Source organism: Mustelus asterias, unplaced genomic scaffold, assembly GCF_964213995.1.
Source record: "Mustelus asterias unplaced genomic scaffold, sMusAst1.hap1.1 HAP1_SCAFFOLD_155, whole genome shotgun sequence".
Lineage (NCBI taxonomy): Eukaryota > Metazoa > Chordata > Chondrichthyes > Carcharhiniformes > Triakidae > Mustelus > Mustelus asterias.
In genome coordinates this window covers 31,692-52,134 of record NW_027590175.1, presented here as the reverse complement: position 1 = coordinate 52,134, position 20,443 = coordinate 31,692, and the positions used below count along the sequence as shown (strand labels likewise).

At 45.6% G+C, this 20,443-nt stretch overlaps 1 protein-coding gene across 1 annotated transcript in view; it reads left to right on the top strand.

The window, feature by feature from the left end:
* Positions 1-407: 407 nt before the first annotated feature.
* Positions 408-20,443, top strand: part of LOC144485140 (uncharacterized) — a gene marked incomplete at its 5' end in the record, with an annotated part of 49,463 nt that continues 29,427 nt past the window's right edge. Inside the window, 4 exon segments of the mRNA XM_078203382.1 lie at positions 408-1,046; positions 6,920-7,474; positions 11,614-12,461; positions 18,829-18,960. Coding sequence (XP_078059508.1) covers positions 408-1,046; positions 6,920-7,474; positions 11,614-12,461; positions 18,829-18,960 — 2,174 coding nt within the window.

Genomic DNA, 20,443 nt, shown 5'->3' with positions numbered 1-20,443 from the left:
AAGTGAAAGAATGGCAGACAGAAAACTCAAACCGAACATCATAACTGGCAAAGTCATTCAGTTCCTTCAGAGCTGAATATCATCGGTCTTTGAATTTGGAAAGAGAAATATTTGTCTGTTCTGCCTGTGGGCAAAGAAATTAAACATCACTGTGACTGGAAAAGCATCGAGACAAACACACACCCGAGTGAGAGTGTTCCAGTGAACTGCATGTGGATAGATCTTTAACCAGTTACACAGCCTGAAAAAACATCACAGTTCACAGCAGGGTGAAACTACGTGTGTGTTGTGTGTGTGGATGAGGCTTGAACTGATCATCCAACCTGGAGAAACACAAGGGCACCAGCACCATGGAGAAACCGTGGAAATGTGTGGATTGTGGGAAAGGAATCAGTTTCCCATCACAACTGGAAGTTCATCGGCGCAGTCACACTGGAGAGAGACCGTTCACCTGCTCTGTTTGTGGGAAGGGGTTCACCCATTCATACAACCTTCTGACTCACCAACGGGTTCACACTGGGGAGAGGCCGTTCACCTGCCCTGTCTGTGGGAAAGGATTCACTCGCTCATCCCACATTGTGACACACCAAGTTGTTCACACTGATGAGAGACTGTCTCCATGTTCTGACTGTGAGAAGAGTTTTAAATGCAAAAAAGATCTGCTGACGCACCAATATACTCACACTGGGGAGAGGCCATTCACCTGCTGTGTGTGTGGGAAGGGATTCAGCCGCCCATCTGGCCTACTGAACCACCAGAGAATTCACACTGGGGAGAGGCCCTTCACCTGCTCAGACTGTGGGAAGGGATTCATTAATTCATCCAATCTTCTGATACACCAGCAGCTCCATACAGGGGATAGACCGTTCACCTGCTCTGGATGTGGGAAGAAATTCACCCGTTCATACAACCTTCTGACACACCAGCAGGTTCACAGTGAGGAGAGGCCATTCACTTGCTCCGTGTGTGGGAAGGGATTCACTCGTTCATCCAATCTATTGAATCACCAGCGAGTTCACACTGGGGAGAGGCCATTCACCTGTAACGTCTGTGGAAAGGGATTTATTCAGTCATCCCACCTGCTAACACACCAGCGAGTTCACAAACGACTGCAAGGTTTGGATTCTACACTTATTGATGCTGTTAATCATATCCAGGTCTGAATCATGTTCACTCTGACTTTTTTCTTCTGTTGAGGTTTGATATTCTGAATAAATGTGAAATAGACATTTGATTGAATCATTGTTGTCAATTTTTGTCTTTTCCATTTGAGTGTTTAACGTCACCAGGCTGGAGCTCAGAAAGGGCAATCTGAGGGAGGATCACACAGTCGGAACAGAACTTCATTCTTGACCCAGTCCTTCAGGGTCACGCTGAGAGGGACAAACAGCACTTTGTTCTTTTTCGTCACTTTTCACTGACAACAAAGTCCCCGTGTGGGTGAATCTTGAGGAGTGTAAGAAATGTGTCCCAGTCGTTCTTTTCCATGGTTCAGAGCTCCTAGACACGGAACAGAAGCTCCTTCACAACTGTGTTTAGAGTCAGGAAGAACAATGGTGAATGCACCCAGAGGAAACACACATAGACACAGGGAGAACGTGCAAACTCCACACAGATAGTGACCCAAGCTGGGAATTGAACCCGGGTCCCAGGCGCTGTGAAACAGCTGCCCCTCAATGTTGGTCTTGGAAATAGGGCAGTGCTGACCCAGTCAGTTCTGGAATGTAAGTGGTCAGTTATCCTATTTACAGCAGCACAGCCACACCAGAAAGAGACCATTCAGGTATGTTGTGTGTGTAAATGGATTTATTCATTTTCCCCTTCTGTTAACATATTTAAAAGTTCAAAGGATTTGATCAACCATGAGTTCATTCTTATTGTCAAGTCCGTGTGTGTGTGTGTGTGTGGAGAGGGGGTGGATGGTAAATCAATCAGTTTGTTACACCAGCTGACACTCCAAGGAGTTCATCTTCAGATGTAGACGTTTGTTCCGCTATTAATTAAACTCAGGACAGAGCTGTGGTGCCTGTTGACATTAGCTGCTGTATTAGTTATTTGCATTTTATACCTTGGTGCTTTGGCTTCAGTTGTAATTGAATCACAAAACATAATTTTTTAATATGCAATAACATACTTCAATGGTGGCTATCTTACCCAGCATTCACAGTGAATCAGAATATGATCTATCCTTACAACAGACTTTGCGCACGCGCATTGTAGATCCAAAGTGCATGCGCAGTGGATGTTGCTGCCGCAGTAGCAGCAGGGCGGTTATATCGGCTCCGGGTTTCCAGGGAAACGGCTTATTCTGGAGGGTAATGCAGGCGGTGGGGTGGGTGGGGCTTCATAAGCACCCAGTGGAGACAGGAGAACCCGAATAATAACTGCTCAGTGCCGCGTTCCTACCATTCGGGGCCGCGACCGCAGATGCCGAGTTGGAGGCCCCGAGTTGACGGAGGCCATCTGTTTCGGAGCGATGGGCAATAGCGCGCATGCGCGCTGCTCCCTGTCAGCAGGAGGAGAGAATGTTGTGAATTTCTCTCCTGGACTGACAGTGATGGACTTTGGAAACTCCTTTTACTGGGAGTTAGAAGGGGAGGATTTACACACAGAAAACTCAACCCAAGAGAAATGTTTCTCACTTAATTTCTATTCTTGACTGACAGTGATGATCTTTTTTTACAGGAAATTTGACGACAAAATTTGAAGGGAAACTCAAACCAGACATCAGATCAAAACCTGCCAGAGTCACTCCATTCATCAGATCCTGATTGTAAGTGTGTCTGTAGAAAAAGATTCAAACATCTGTGTGACTGGAAATACGGAACAATAATGTCATGGAAGGATTTGCAAAAAAAGATGCAATGTTTTAAATTGAGTTGTTTAACTGGGAGCCTGTGTGGGTCAGTGTTTTAAACTTTATTTATTAGTGTCACAAGTAGGCTTAGCTTACATTAACACTGCAAGTTCCTGTAAAATTCCTCTAGTTGTCACACTCCGGCGCTTGTTCGGGTCAATGCACCTAACCAGCAAGCCTTTCTGACTGTGGGAGGAAACCCATGCAGACATGGGGAGAACGTGCAGACTCCACACACACAGTCACCCAAGCCATGAATTGAACCCACTGTGAGGCAGCAATGCTAACCACTGCAGCCCCATGGTGAGGACATGGTGATAGGTGAGTGTGTGGGACTTGATGCAGAGGACAGGGGTTTATATACAGCAACGTTTTTCATGGGTTAAATGAGGGACACTGACAGTCAAGTCTAAAGAAAATAAAGGAATGAATGAAAGTTCTAGAAACCTCAGCTGAGACAGGGATTTAGCGAAACTCAAGTTGGTAATGAATAGATGAGGCTGTCCAGTCAAGTCAGGAGGGAATGCATGAAATTTTCAGAAACAACACTAAGACAGGGCCAGGGTGAGCCATGTTAGGGGGATATGTTATCTACAGGAGGGGCGGAAGGTAACTTATTCCACATTGATTTCTCATCTCACATCTGTCTGTGACCAGAAAGATGTTTTTGATTTGATTCGTCCTTTATAAGCAGTGGCATATGACCCAATATTTCAAGGCTTACTCCTGCTCGTAATTCATACATCCGTATGTATGTTCACTAATGTCCTTTAGGGAAGGAAATGGGTACGATGGCTATAGAGGGATATGGGCCAAATGCGGGCAATTGGGACTAGCTTAGGGGTTTAAAAAAAGGGGTGGCATGGACAAGTTGGGCCGAAGGGCCTGTTTCCATGCTGTAAACCTCTATGACTCTAAGTGAGAATTAACTTTAGTTTACTCACAGACACTCCAAATGTGGAAACTCAATGTTGCGCCATTTGATTTGATTTATTATTGTCACACAAAGTTTATTTATTAGTCACAAGTAGGCTTACATTCAGACTGTGATGAAGGTCCTGTGAAAATCCCCTCGTCGCCACACTCTGGCACCTGTTCAGAGGGAGAATTTTAGCATGGCCAATTAACCTCACCTGCACATCTTGGGAGTGTGGGAGGAAACCAGAGCTTCCGGAAGAAACCCATGCAGACACATGGAGAATATGCAAACTCCACACAGACAGTGAGCCAAGCCGGGAATCGAATCTGGGTCCCCAGTGCTGTGAGGCAGCAGTGCTAACCACTGTGCCACCATGCATTAGTATGAAGTGAAAAGTATTGTTTCTTGCATACCATAGATAGAGGAAGAAAGGAGAGAGTGCAGAATGTTGTGTTACAGTCAGAGCTAGGGTGTAGAGAAAGATAAACTTAATGAAAGTAGGCCCATTCAAAAGTTTGATGGCAGCAGGGAAGAAGCTGTTCTTGAATCGATTGGTACAGGACCTCAGACTTTTGTATCTTTTTCCCGACGGAAGAAGTTGGAAGAGAGAATGTCTGGGGTGTGTGGGGTCATTGATTATACTGGCTGCTTTTCCGAGGTCGCGGTAAGTGTAGACAGAGTCAAGGGGTGGGAGGCTGGTTTGCGTGATGGACTAGGCTTCGGTCATGACCCATTGTAGTTTCTTGCGTTCTTGGATAGAGCAGGAGCCACGCCAAGCTGTGATACAACCAGAAAGAATGCTTTCTATGGTGTATCTATAAAAGTGGGTGAAAATCATAACGGACATGCCAAATTTCCTTAGCTTCCTGAGAAAATAGAGGTGTTGGTGGGCTTTCTTAATTGTAGCATTGGCATGGAGGGACCAGGACAGGTTGTTGGTATCTGGTCACTTAGAAACTCAGCTCTCGACCATTTCCACTTCATCCCTGTTGATGTAGACAGGGGCATGTCCCCCACTACGCTTCCTGAAGTCGATGACAATCTCCTTCATTTTGTTGACATTGAGGGAGAGATTATTGTCACCAGTTCACCAGATTCTCTGTCTCATTCCTGTTCTCTGTCTCATCATTGTTTGAGAAATGACCCACTGCGGTGGTGTCATCAGCAATCATGAAAATCAAGTTGGGGGGGAATTTGGCCACTCAGTCATAGGTGTATAAGGAGTATAGTAACGGGCTGAGGACACAGCCTTGTTGGGCACCGGTGTTGAGGATGATCGTGGAGGAGGTGTTGTTGCCTATTCTTACTGATTGCAGTCTGTGTGTTAGGAAGTCTTGGACCCAGTCGTAGAGAGAGGAGCTAAGCCCCAGGCCACGGAATTTGGAGATGTGTTTCATAGGAATAATGGTGTTGAAGGCTGAGCTGTAGTCAATAAATAGGAGTCTGAAATGGGTGCTTTGTTATCCAGGTGGTTCCAGGGTTGAGTGCAGGGCCAGGGAGATGGTGTCTGCTGTGGACCTGTTGCGGCGGTAGTGAACTGTCGTGGATCCAGGCAGTCTGGGAGGCCGGACTGATTTGTGCCAGACTTTCGAAGCACTTCATAATGATGGATGCATTAATACATAGAAGATGGACAGAGAAAGGAAAGATTTACAGTGCAGAGATCACAGAGAACAATTGTGTTTCACATCATCCAGAATCAAAATGTCGCTTCTGGGAGAATGAGCTGTGAGTTTCTTTGAGTCTCCCAGATTGCTCCATTTGTTCAGGGGTCAGAAACACACACAGATTCAGCTATTTCTCCCATTTTAATAATTTTAGAAATAGCTATGAGGATATCAATACATGTTTTCAAAGAAGTATGCAGTGTGAGGTCACAGCCCCCTCACCGATGGAAACCCATTCTTGGAGATGGGACAGGTGTGTGGTTGGAAGGGCATCGAGGGGGTGAGACCCAGGGTAATGTTCTGGGAACCGAGGTTCAAATCCTGCCACGGCAGGAGGTGGAATTTACATTGAATACAAGTTTGAATTTGAAAGGCTAATGATGAGCAAAAAAACCATTATTGATTCTCATAAAAGCCCATTGGGTTCACCAGTGCTGTTTAGGGAAAAACAAATCTGCCATCTTCACCTGGTCTGGCCTACATGTATCTCCAGGTCTGCAACGTGGTTGAATCTTAAATTCCCTCTGATATGGCACAGCAAGCCACTCAGTTGTACCCAACTGGTATAAAGTTACTAAAAAGGTATGGAAATGGGCAGACCAGGCATGGGCCTTGGCACAGGAAACGGCCTTGTCGACCCTGCAAAGTCAGATTTAGAAAATAAATATTTGAACCTGGTTGTAAACAGCCTGCTTCAGCACCAGAGTGGGATGGTGTCAGAGTCCACGGGGTGGAGTTTGTAGCGTGGACTGAAGACAATCGTTTCATGTTTCTCACTCTTTAAATGGAGGAAACTTCTCCTAATCCAGGACAGGATCTCAGTCCAGTCGCGATGCTGTGTGACTTTGAGGTGATGATGTTCACATTCACCTGTGAACCTGGTCTTTCTAAATGGTGGAGGTTGAGGGTTTGGGAGTTTCTGTCTGGTTGTAGATGTATCCTCGCCTTCACCTCTTCTCCTCCCACATCTCTTAATCCCACCCATCCGCTGCCTCTTCACATTGAAGCTCTGGTCTTGTATAGGTTCAGACTGGCTCAAAGGTTCCCTTCCCTGAAGGACATTAGTGAACCAGTTGGGTTTTTATGACAATCCATCAGTTTTCTTGGTCTCTTTTACCCAGTGCCGGCCCCACAAATTCCCAGATTCATTCAGCTCCATTTCACAACCTGCCTTTGTGTTTTTGTGGGTTTTCTCTCACTCCCTTTTTTTCTTTTTTAAATCAATTTCACAGCATATTCAAAGGTGAAGATTTGCAGTCGGAAAACTGAAACCAAACATCACATCAGGATCAGACAGAGTCGCCCAATTTATCGTAATATGCGTATCATTGGATTTTGAACATGGAAGGAAAAAGCACCGCTCACAGTGGGGAGAAACTGTACACGTGTTCCGTGTGTGGACGAGGATTCAGCCGTTTATCTGGCCTGTCAAAACATAAATGCAGTCACGGTGGGGAGAAATTGTGGAACTGTGAGTATTGTGGCAAGGGATTCAGTTCCCCATCAGAGCTGGAAATTCATCGACGGTGTCACACTGGGGAGAGACCGTTCACCTGCTCCGAGTGTGGGAAAGGATTCACTCAGTTGTCCCACCTGGTGAGACACCAGCGAATTCACACTGGGGAGAGACCATTCACCTGCTCTGTGTGCAAGGTGGGATTCACTCAGTCAGCCCACCTGGTGTCACACCAGCGAGTTCACACTGGGGAGAGACCTTTCACCTGCTCCGAGTGCAAGATGGGATTCACTCAGTCAACCCACCTGGTGTCACACCAGCGAGTTCACACTGGGGAGAGACCTTTCACCTGCTCTGAGTGTGGGAAGAAATTCAGCCGGTCGTTTCACCTTCTGATTCACCAGCGAATTCACTCTGGAGAGAGACCATTTACCTGCTCTGAGTGTGAGAAGGCATTCATTACATCAACAGAACTGTTGACACACCAGCGGATTCACACTGAGGATAACCCGTTCACCTGCTCCAAATGTGGGAAGGAATTCGCTAACTCTTCTAACCTGATCTGCCATCAACGGATTCACACTGACGAGAGACCTTTTAAATGCCCAGACTGTGGAAAGTGCTTTAAAAGTTTTGGGAACTTGATGACCCATCAACGGGTTCACACTCGAGTCCGTTCAGATGCTTTCACTGTGGGACTGAGTTCAGACAATCATCTCCTCTCACTGTAAACCAGCGAGTTCACACTGGGGAGAAACCATTCATCTGCTTCAAGTGTGGGAAAGGATTCAATCAGTCATCCAACGTGCTGACACACCAGCCAGATTGGAGTTTGCTGTTAATCACATCCAGAACTGAACTATATTTATTGGGGTCTGATGTTAACAATATCCAGTGCAGATTTAGATATTGGTATTCTGGGTTAAAAATAAAATAAAAAATCAACTTTGTTTTAATTTTTGAATGACTGCATCTTTATTTGGGAGGCTGGGATTATCCCCGTTTCGAGGGAACTAAGGAATAGACCATAAGCCGTAGGAGCAGCATTCGGCCATTCAGCCTTCATTATAACAATGATCCCATTGTGATTCCTGCTGGTTGGGAAATGTGCGATATTAATGCCAGTCTGTCTTTCTTTAATTATCTTCAATCCCAGTCCTCTGGTTACTGACCCGCATCAGTGGAACAGTTTCTCCCGATCTGCTCCATCAAACCACCCGTCCCCACCCCCATAATCTTGAACAGCTCCATGAAACCTCCATTTCAGCTTCTTTGTTCTAAAGGGAACAAATTTGGGGGAGGCGATGCCTAATGGTATTATCGATAGACTATTAATCCAGAAACCCAGCTAATGTTCTGGGGACCCGGATTCGAATCCACATTTTGAAAAAGATGAACAGTGTCTGTGGCACCTGCTGGATGTGGTGCAGCACATTTCCCAGGACATTGGAGCAGTAATGAATGAGGCCAGGATAACAGAGTCGAAACAACATTATATTCTTTATGCTTTAAACCTATCTTAGAATTCTCTTCATTAACTGGACCATCAATGTGAGGGGAATTAGCATCTTCTGTAATTCCAGAACCAAGAGACACTGATTACCCAGGGATGTTGTTCTGTAATTTACACTATCCCCCAGCAGGGCTCTTCACCCAGGCTGACAAGAGGCAGCTCAGTGTTTGTGATTTGTCACTGCTGCTGTTCCAGATGTTCAATATAGACTCAAGTTTAGAGAAAGGAGTGGAAATGGGTAATCAGAACTGCTCACGGTCCCTGACATTGTGGTTTGTAAAGACACTGTTATTTCATCTCCAGTATTAGTCAGAATGGGCTATATTCTCCACATGATAGGGCTGGAATTATCTGTGTGGGTGTGTCTCTATGAATGAAGATGTCTGTCTGGGTGTGGGTGTGTCTCTATGTTTGCCCATATCTGTGTAAGAGACAGGGAGAGAGAGAGTGTGTTTGGATCTCTGTGTTTGGATATCCTTATGTGCTGCTCCTTCTTAGGTGGTTTGTCTCAAAGGTTCCTCTCCGGGTGATTTGAATAGAATCATTCAGAGATTCTTCATCCTGGGTGAATCCACAGGCTGACCATCTGCTGTGTAAAACCTGACATCCACACCACCAGACTCCACTTTTCCTGGAACAACATCAAGTGTTTGCTGCTTTCCTGATCCTTCCTTTCCCCTCTCTTTTCAATTATATCACTTCTCATGATTCTGAATTTCAGAGAGGACAGACTCATCCCACTGAATGTCCTCCAAGGACAACCGCCTCATCTCAGGAATCAATCCAGTGAAATTTAGTTGCACATAAACAGTGAGCAAATAGAACAAAGACCAAAAGAGGGAAATAGAGACACAGACAGAGACTGTTCGAGTGAAAGAGACTGAGCGAGAGTTACAGTCATAGTCATACAGTGCAGAAAACACCCTTCGACCCATCGAGTCTGCACCAACAATAGCTACCACTAACTCCCATGCTAATCCCATTTTCCAGCACTTGTCCCATATCCTTATCTGAATGCTATAATATTTCAAGTGCTCATCCAAATACTTTTTAAAGGTTAAGTTTCCAGCCTCCACTACCTTCCCAGGCAGTTTACTCCAGATTCCCACCACCCTCTGTGATTTTTTTTTTCTCAACTCTCCTCTGAATCTCTTGCCAGGCACCCTAAAACTATGTCCCCTCATGATTGACCCCTCAACCAAGGGTTCGACTCACCCGGTCCATATCCTTCATAATCTTATTCACCACTGTCATGTCCCCCTCAGCCTTCTCTGCTCTAAACACTCCAAACCTATCCAGTCTCCTTATAGCTCAAATGTTCCATCCCAGGCAACATCCTGGCGAATCTTCTCTGTACCCTCCAGTGTAATCACATCCTTCCTATAGTGAGGTGACCAGAACTGCACACAGTACTCCAGCTGTGGCCTAACCAACATTCAGTACAGCTCCAACATTATCTCCTTGTTCTTATACTATATGCCACGATTGGTAAAAGCAAGTGTCTCATATGCCTTCTTATCCTATTCACCTGCTCTGCTGCCTTAAGTGAATAAGTACTCCAAGATCCATCTGCTCCTCTGATTTTACCTCGTGTCCTTCCTTTCATTAATTATTTCCTGTCTTGTTGCTTCTTCTAAAGTGCATCACTTCGCACTTATCAAGATTAAATAGCATATTTTTTTATTCATTTGTGGGACATGGGTGTCGCTCGCTGGCCATCCCTAGTTGCCCTTGAGAAGGTAGTGGTGAGCTACCTTCTTGAATCGCTGCAGTATATGTGCTGTGGGTTTACCTACAATGCGGTTAGGGAGGGAATTCCAGGATTTTTACCCAGTGACTGTGAAGGAATGCTGATATATTTCAAAGTCTACCACTGTTCTGCCCATGTGACCAACCCAACTATATCTTGCTGCAACCTACGACAGAGTGGGGTAGACTCTAAAAGGACCCTGGGTCTCTGGAATGCTCGTCCAGTAACAATCCCACCATGCACATTGGTAGATGTATCAGTTGGTTTAATAATTTTATATATTAACCCGATAGTTCTGATTGTAATTGGATGACAAAATACAATTTTGTGTTGAATATTATCTCCTTCCTATGGCGGTGCTCTTACCCAGCATTCGCAGCGAGAGAGAATGTGCCGTATTGTCACAATAGCAGCCGCTTGCGCAGGCGCAGTACCTGATTCCGAGTGGAGCATGCGCTGTGCGGATTCGGACTGGCCCATGCGCAGTGTGGGTGCTGGAGCTGCAGGGAGGCGGGTGCAGGGGCTTCAGAAACAGCCAGTGAAGGAGGCCTCAAACCCAGAATAAGAAACCCCCCGGGCCCGAGTTTGCACCGACCCGGGGGGTAATTGCAGCACCTCTACAATCGGGGAGCTGGTGGTGATATCAGTGACACAGCCTAATGTTCTGGGGATGGGTTCAAATCCCATCATGGGGCTGGGGGGAATTTAAATAGAATTCATAAAATGCTGGAAAATCTGGAATATAATTTCACTTGAGTAACCATTACAGCTGTGAACAATTAAAAAAAACCCATCCTGTTTATTCATGGGCATCTGCTGTCTCTCCATAGACTTGTCAACATGCGATTCAGTCTCTAACTGCGTTCCTCAGGGGCAGGAAATAAATGCTGGTCTTGGCAATAAAACCCACATCACATGAAATAGTGAAGGAGAAACACTGATAGACTTGGGTTAATGGCTGTCATCTTTCTCGGGGGCAGGACACAGGCACGGCTATCACTGTCTCTGTGAGAAAATGTGAATTTCTATCCTGGACTGACATTGATAGATTTTGGAGTCTCCTTTTCCAGAGGGTGAGAAGGGGAGGATTTACACACTAAACTCAAACCAAGAGAAATATTTGCTTCAATTTTTAACTTTGGACTTTTTCTTATAGGATATTAGAAGTGCAGGAGTGGAAGGGAGAAAACTCAAACCAAACATCGCATCAGGATCTGACGCTATCGCCTAAATTATTGTAATCTGAATATCATTGGGTTTTGAACATGGAAGGGAAAAGCACGGTTAACACTGGAGAGAAACTGTACACGTGTTCTGTGTGTGGACGAACATTTAGCCGATCATCTGGCCTGTTGAAACATAAATGCAGTCACAACAAGGAGAAACAATGGAAATGTGGAGACTGCGGGAAGAGATTCAGATTTCCATCTGAACTGAAAACTCATCGACACAATCACACTGGAGAGAGACCATTCACCTGCTCTGAGTGTGGGAAGGGATTCACTACCTCATCCATCTTGTTGACACACCGGCGAGTTCACACTGGGGAGAGACCGTTCACCTGCTCCAAGTGTGGGATGGGATTCATTTGTTCATCCCATCTGCTGAAACACCGGTGGGTTCACACTGGGGAGAGGCCATTCAACTGTCATGAGTGTGGGAAGGGATTCGCTACCTCATCAATCCTGCTGACACACCAGAGAGTTCACACTAGAGAGAGACCATTCAGATGCTCTGATTGTAGGAAGGGATTCCCTACCTCTTCTATCCTGCTGAAACACCAGTGAGTTCACACTGGAGAGAGGCCGTTCACCTGCTCTGAGTGTGGAAAGGGATTCACTGATTCATCCGACCTGCTGAAACACCAGAGAATTCATAACAGGGAGAGGCCATTTATCTGCTCCGAGTGTGGGAAGAGATTCACTCAATCCTTCAACCTCCTAAAACACCAGCGAGGTCACACCGGCGAGAGGCCGTTCACCTGCTCTGAGTGTGGGAAGGGCTTCAGTCAGTCAGTCATCTTGTTGAAACACCAGCGAGTTCACACTGGGGAGAGGCCATTCACTTGCTCCAATTGTGGGAAGGGATTTATTGATTCATCCACCCTGCAGAGACACCAGCGAGTTCACACCGGGGAGAGACCATTCACCTGCTCTGATTGTGGTAAGAGATTCAGTCAATCATCCAACCTGGTAAAGCACCAGCGAATTCACACTGGGGACAGGCCATTCACCTGCTCTGTGTGTGGGAAAGGATTCACTCAGTCACCTCACCTGCTGAAACACCAGCGTGTTCACGAGTGACTGCAAGGACTGGAGTTTGCTCTTAATCACATCAAGGTCCTGACTATTTTCATTGGTGTCTGTTTCTGCTGATAAATCCGAGCCCAGTTGGAAGGTTTATATTTTGGGTGGAACTCAAATACACAAGCTTTATGTTCAACACAGTGTGATGAATGCTTTTAATACCTCAAACATGTTAGTTCCATTTGAAGGGCTTCCCCCTCTCCCGTCTCCTCCATCCTCACCTCCAACAACAAGTGTGAGGAGCTCATGGAGCTTCTTTGTCACCAAGATTGAGACAATCTGATCAGCTGCCTCTGCTGCTTCCCTCTCTTCCATTCGCCCACCGGGCCAAACTGTCTCTAAATTTCCTTCTGGCCTGACTCCTGAACTCATAAATACAAACAGGAAGTGCTGTAAAAACAGCGGGTCTGACAGCACCTCTGGCGAGAGAAACAGATTTAATGTTTTGGGAGGCATGGTAGCACAGTGGTTAGCACTGCTGCTTCACAGCGCCAGGGACCTAGATTTGATTCCCGGCTTGGGTCACTGTCTGTGTGGAGTTTGCACGTTCTCCCCGTGTCTGCGTGGGTTTCCTCCAGGTGCTCCGGTTTCCTCCCACATTCTGAAAGACGTGCTGGTTAGGCACATTGACCCGAACAGCTTGTCTGGACTTGCAGAATCTCACTGGCTGTCCTGTCTGGAGACAATACACATCTCTTTAACGTGTGCTTAATGCTCCCTCCATTCACATTGTTTGTACCTTTAAGACTTGATTATCTGTAAAGACTGCATTCCAATCATTATTCTGTAAATTGAGTTTGTGTCTCTGTATGCCCTGTTTGTGAGCATTTCTCCACTCCACCTGATGAAGGGGCAGCGCTCCAAACACTAGTGGCATTTGCGACCAAATAAACCTGTTGGACTTTAACCTGGTGTTGTTAAACTTCTTACTGTGTTTACCCCAGTCAACGCCGGCATCTCCACATCATGGGTTCAGTTCTCCAGCTGCTGTCTGCAGACTGACAATAAAACCAATGGGTCTTATTGGGGGTGTTGGGGCCTCCAGAGGGTGTTTGTGAATCCTCCCCGCCCACCTCCCAGGGTTTCCTTCCTTCCCAGAGATCAGAGTCCTCATTGATTTGAGGCCAAAGTGTAACCTCTTATTTATTGTCCCCCTCCCCCATCCTCTGATGTGAACCATCCTCCAGTGGCTGAGCCAGGATGGGGCCGTTAACCTGGGCCTGTTCCCGGGAGGGAGGGAGGGAGAAGCCCCGCAGATGCAAACCAGGGAGCTGACAATGATTCTGAAGGGTTTGCGGATCCACAAAGTGTTTCCAAATCCTCCCAGCCACCGCCTAACGCTGACTCCGCTTCTCCGGGACAAACAAGCGCCAAGGACAGCAATGACACTGCGCATACTCCACATCACAATGCCTGGGGATTGATTGACGGTAGCTCCGGACCAATAGGAAGAGGGGGCGGGGCTGGTTCCCCCAACCAATCGGGGTGAATGAGGGGCGGGACTGGAGGACCGAGCGGGAGCGGCTGGTCCTCCAACCAATCGCATTGAATGAGGGCCCGGACCAATAGGAAGAGTCCCCTATTCTTTGCATGGGAGAGAGGCACATGCGCAGTAAACAACGGCGTTCGCAGTGCGGGTGACAGCAACTGGAGAGAAGTTTCTCTGTCTCATCAGCAGCCGGTAAGGATGCAGAAATATAGAGGGAGCAATGGAACCGGCGGATGGACGTAGAGTGTTTCTAAATATCTGGTGAAGGCCTGAAACCTCGAATATGAGCCCGTAGGTCCCGTGTTTGCAGCTTCAGGTCTTTTCCCCGAGACGAAGCTCAGGTTAACGGCCGCCATCTTGATCCAGCGGGGAGCAGAGCGCACGCGCTGGTGTCTTGATGACGCAACCGTGAGTGGGCGGGTCTTGTGTTTCTGCTCCCACCGGGTCCTAATGCACCCATCGGGTCCAAATGCATATCAACAATGAGCAATAGATTTTCAAACAGCTTCACCCACTCCCAGGCTGCACCTCACGTTTGCAGCCGAGAGAAGTTGATGGGTCATGTCAAAAATTAGAACCAGAGGGTTAGGTTGATTGGCCAGGTTAAAAAAAATTGTCCCTTAGAGTCCTGGGATGCGTAGGTTAGAGGGATTAGCGGGTAAAATATGTGGGGGTAGGGCCTGGGTGGGATTGTGGTCAGTGCAGACTCGATGGGCCGAATGGCCTCCTTCTGCACTGTAGGGTTTCTATGTTTCTATGTACACATTCAGTGTGAGAGGTTGCATCCCAGAGTACTTACATGAAGCGGTTACACGGCTTTTGTACTCGTTGGAGTTTAGAAGGTTGAGGAGGAATTTATTGAAACTTACAGGATACGGCGAGGCCTGGACAGAGTGGACGTGGAGAGGATGTTTCCACCAGTAGGAAAAATTAGAACCAGAGGGCACAACCTCAGACTAAAGGGATGATCCTTTAAAACAGAGATGAGGAGGAATTTCTTCAGCCAGAGAGTGGTCAATCTGTGGAACTCTGTTGCAGAAGGCTGTGGAGGCCAGGTCATTGAGTGTCTGTAAGATAGAGATAGATAGGTTGTTGATTAATAAGCAGATCAGGGGTTATGGGGAAAAGGTAGGAGAATGGGGATGAGAAAAATATCAGCCATGATTGAATGGTGGAGCAGACTCGATGGGCTGAGTGGCCCAATTCTGCTCCTATGTCTTATAGTCTTTTGGTTACACTTCAGCCCCAGGCTCCTCATGTTTACATAGAAGCGGAAGTAGATCATTCAGCTCTTTGAGCATTCCCTGCCATTCATTATAGTCATGGCTGATCCTCAAATTCAATACCCTAATCCCACCCCCCACCCCATAATATCCCTTTAGCCCCAAGAGATATATCTCATTGAAATCAGGCTCTACTTCCACTTTTGAGGAACGGAGATCCAAAGAGTCACAACCCACTGAGAGAAAAACATCTCATCTCTGTCTCTATGGGCAGCACTGTTTTTTAAACAGTGACCCCGAGATTCTCTGATAAGAGTACATGGAGCGTAATAGGATGGAGGGTTATAGGTAGGTCTAGAAGGTAGGGATGTGTTCAGCACAACTTGTGGGCCGAAGGGCCTGTTTGTGCTGTAGTTTTTCTATGTTTCTATGTTTCTAAGAGTAAACAACAATTCTGACAAATTTTTAGAAGGTATTTTGAGACAGGATCTACAGGCATTTAGAGACACAAGGACTGATTAGAGATAGTCATTTGAGTGACATTTAGAGACAGCATGGCTTTGGAGTGGAAAATCATATTTCACAAATTTGATTGAGTTTTTTGAAGGAGTAACCAAGAAGGTAGATGAGGGCAGTGCAGTTGATATTCTCTACATGACCTTTAGCAAGGCCTTTGACAAGATACCACATGGTAAGTTGTTGCATAAGGTTAAATCTCACAGGATCCAGGGTGAGGTAGCCAAATAGGTACAAAATTGGCTTGATGACAGAAAAAGTCTCACAACACCAGGTTAAAGTCCAACAGGTTTATTTGGTAGCACAAGCCACAAGCTTTCAGAGCGCTGCCCCTTCATGACAGAAGATAGAGGGTGGTTGTAGAGGATTGTTTTTCAAACTAGAGGACTGTGACCAGCGGTGTGCCTCAGGGATTGGTGTTGGGACCACTGTTATTTATCATTTATATTAATGATGTGGATGAGAATTTAGTAGGCATAGTTAGTAAGTTTGCAGATGACACCAGGATTTGTGGCATAGTGGACAGTGAAGAAGGTTATCTCGGATTGCAACGGGATCTTGATCAATTGGGCCAGTGGGCTAACGAATGGCAGATGGGGTTTAATTTAGATAAATGCGAGGTGATGCATTTTGGTAGATTGAACCAGGGCAGGACTCACTCAGTTAATGGTAGCGCATTGTTTTTTTTACTCTCCCCAAAGAGATCTATGGGTACAGGTTCATAGCTCCTTGAAAGTGAGTCACAGGTGGACAGAGTGGTGAAGAAGGCATTCCACATGCTTGGTTTCATTGGTCAGAACATTGAATACAGGAGTTGGGACGTCTTGTTGAAGTTGTACAAGACATTGGTAAGAATACACTTGGAATACTGTGTGCAGTTCTGGTCACCCTATTATAGAAAGGATGTTATTAAATTAGAAAGAGTGCAGAAAAGATTACTAGGATGCTAAAGGGACTTGATGGTTATAAGGAGAGACTGATAGACTGGGACTTTTTTTTCTGGAGCGCAGGAGGTATCGGGGTGATCTTGTAGAGGTCTATAAAATAATGAGGGGAATAGATCAGCGAGATAGTCAATATCTTTTTGCAAAGGTAGGGGAGTTTAAAACTAGAGGGCATAGATTTCAGGTGAGAGGGGAGAGATACAAGGGTCCAGAGGGGCAATATTTTCATACAGAGGGTGGTGAGTGTCTTGAACAAACTGCTAGAGGTAGTAGTAGAGGCGGGTACAATTTTGTCTTTTGAAAAGCATTTAGAAAGTTACATGGGTAAGATGGGTACAGAGGGATATGGGCCAAACACGGGCAATTGGGACTAGCTTAGGGATTAAAAAAAGGGACAGCATGGACAATTTGTGCCAAAGGGCCTGTTTCCATGCTGTAAACCTCTATGACTCCTCTCCACATCCGAGACCTTTCAGGATCTGAAGGGTTTAAATGAAGTTGCCTCTTACTCTTTTAAACTCGAGCAGCAGCTAAACTCGAGCAAAGACTGTCTCACTGCTCCTCATCAGACTATCCACCTATTCCAGGTGTTCGTCTACTAAACCTACTATGAACATCTAATGCACTTATATTTTTCCTTAAATAAGGAAATCGATAATGTACACATTGCTCCAGATACAACTGAAACATAACCTCACTGCTTTTACTCCATTCCCCTCATAACAAATAATAGCTTTCTGAATTACTTGTACCTGGATTTTCGATCGTGATGAATTTTGGATAGTTTTTTTTACGGGGGGTTAGAAAGGGAGGATTTACACACAACAAGCTCAAACCGAGAGAAAATGTTGTCTCTTCTGATATGGGCTTTCTGAATGGGATAAGTAGGTAGATGTGAATGGAATGTTTCCACTTGTTGGTTTTTCCATGACTGGGAACCATGAACAGACAACAAATAAATCAGACAAGAAAATAGGAGATGTTTCTTTCTTCAGACAGTTGTTAGAATATGGAACTCACTGCGACTGGAAGTGGTTGACACAAATACTTTAGATGCTTTCAAAAGGAAAATATTTGAGCCTATGAGAGAAAAGGGATTGGAAAAATCAACTGAAAAGCTGAGATGTGGTGATCAGAATGAGAGGAGACTCATGTGGAGTATAAACTCCAGTACAGACTCGATAAACCAAATGACCTGTTTGTGTATTGTCACAGACAGAACAAACAATTCTCCTTCCCTGTTCAAAGACAATAGAGTAAGAAGTCTCACAACACCAGGTTAAAGTCCAACAGGTTTATTTGGTAGCAAATACCATAAGCTTTCGGAGCGCTGCTCCTTCGTCGGATGGAGTGGAAATGTGCTCACAACACATGGAGAGCACATTTTCACTCCATCTGACGAAGGAGCAGCGCTCCGAAAGCTTATGGTATTTGCTACCAAATAAACCTGTTGGACTTTAACCTGGTGTTGTGAGACTTCTTACTGTGTTCACCCAAGTCCAACGCCGGCATCTCCACATCAAAGACAAGAGAACATAGAACATTACAGCGCAGTACAGGCCCTTCGGCCCTCGATGTTGCGCCGACCTGTGAAACCAATCTAAAGCCCATCTAACCTACACTATTCCAATATCATCCATATGTTTATTCGATGACCATTTAAATGCCCTTAATGTTGGCAAGTCCACTACTGCTGCAGGCAGGGCATTCTACGCCCTTACTACTCTCTGAGTAAAGAACCTACCTCTGACATCTGTCCTATATCTCTCACCCCTCAATTTAAAGCTATGTCCCCTTATGCTAGACATCACCATCCGAGGAAAAAGGCTCTCACTATCCACCCTATCTAATCCTCTGATCATCTTGTATGCCTCTATTAAGTCACTTCTTAACTTTCTTCTCTCTAACGAAAACAACCTCGAGTCCCTCAGCCTTTCCTCATAAGACCTTCCCACCATACCAGGCAATATCCTAGTAAATCTCCTCTGCACCCTTTCCAATGCTTCCACATCCTCCCTATAATGCGGTGATATGCCAACCTTCTGATACACCAGCAACTCCATACAGGAGATCGACCGTTCACCTGCTCTGAATGTGGGAAGGGATTCACCCGTTCATACAACCTTCTGACACACCAGCAGGTTCACAATGAGGAGAGGCCATTCACTTGCTCCGTGTGTGGGAAGTGATTCACTCTTTCACCTCACCTATTGAACCACCAGCGAGTTCACACTGGGGAGAGGCCGTTCACCTGTAATGTCTGTGGAAAGGGATTTATTCAGTCATCCCACCTGCTAACACACCGGCGAGTTCACAAGGGACTGCCAGGTTTGGATTCTACACTTATCGATGCTGTTAATCATATCCAGGTCTGAATCATCTTCACTCTGACTTTTTTCTTCTGTTGAGGTTTGATATTCTGAATAAATGTGAAATAGACATTTGATTGAATCATTGTTGTAGATTTTTGTCTTTTCCATTTGAGTGTTTAACGTCACCAGGCTGGAGCTCAGAAAGGGCAATCTGAGGGAGGATCATACAGTAGGAACAGAACTTCATTCTTGACCCATTCCTTCAGGGTCTCGCTGAGAGGGTCACACAGCACTTTGGTCTTTTTCGTCACTTTTCACTGACAGCTAAGTCCCCGTGTGGGTGAATCCTGAGGTGTGTAAGAAATGTGTCCCAGTCGTTCTTTTCCATGGTTCAGAGCTCCTGGACACGGAACAGAAGCTCCTTTACAACTGTGTTTAGAGTCAGGAAGAACAATGGTGAATGCTGGAAACGTGCTGTCAAAGATTGGTGTAAAACTGGGATCTATTCCTGACTGAGAGTGAAACGGCAGGTTTAGGTTTTCAAGCTAAAAATGAAAAAAAGTCTAAAACATTTTAATGTGTGTGTGTGTCAGTCCTGGTTTATTGACCAGAAACTGGCTTAAAATAAATTGGTTGAAGTCTGCATTAAAGTAGCAGCTGGAGACGTTCAAAGGAGCCTGTTAACTGCTGGGACAATTAGACAACAATTTGATTCCCAGACAGAGAAGGAGCTGCAGTGTGTGTCCAAGAATTCTCAGTTTTGTTGATGTGTGCTTCCCATACACTATCCTTTTAAATAAACCTCACTCCTATCAGCCTTTAACCATTATAAACAGAACAGAGAGAAGCTGAGCAGCAACAGAGCCCTGACTGACCATTTAAGAATGAGTGATGTATTCAGCTGAAGTTTCCTGTTGGTAGTTTTCTGGGTGATCTCCTTATTTTGATCATTCGCAGTGACCCCTGGGTGTGAACCTGCTCTCCTCTCTTTCAGACATTCACTCACTTAACATCTCCTCTCTCTCAGAAACTCAATCACTTAACATCTCTCATCTCTCTCACACTCACTGAATGTCTCTCTCTCTCTCCAGGCATTCACTCACACTTACCTTCCACCTCTCTTATACTCTAACCTCGCTCCTCTCTCACATTCACTTAACCTCTCTCCTCTCAGATACTGTGTTCATCACTTAATGTCTCTCTATCTTTCTTTCAAACACTCACTCATTTAACCTTCTTATTTCAGATCTGCTCAAACTTATTCATTGTTTTCTCTCTCTCGTTACCTCTCTCTGAAAAAGCACAAACAAACTTCATCTCTCTTCGCTGTCTGAGAAAACATCTAATTGATGGAGATTCAATCCTCTCTGTTTCTCTCTCCCACTTCCTCTGACAGGCCCTGACTCACTTTAAATCTCCTCTTTTCTAATAACCCTCTTTGGGAAAACTCATTTGTTCTCTAATTCCTCCTCAGTTCTCCCAGTGATGACC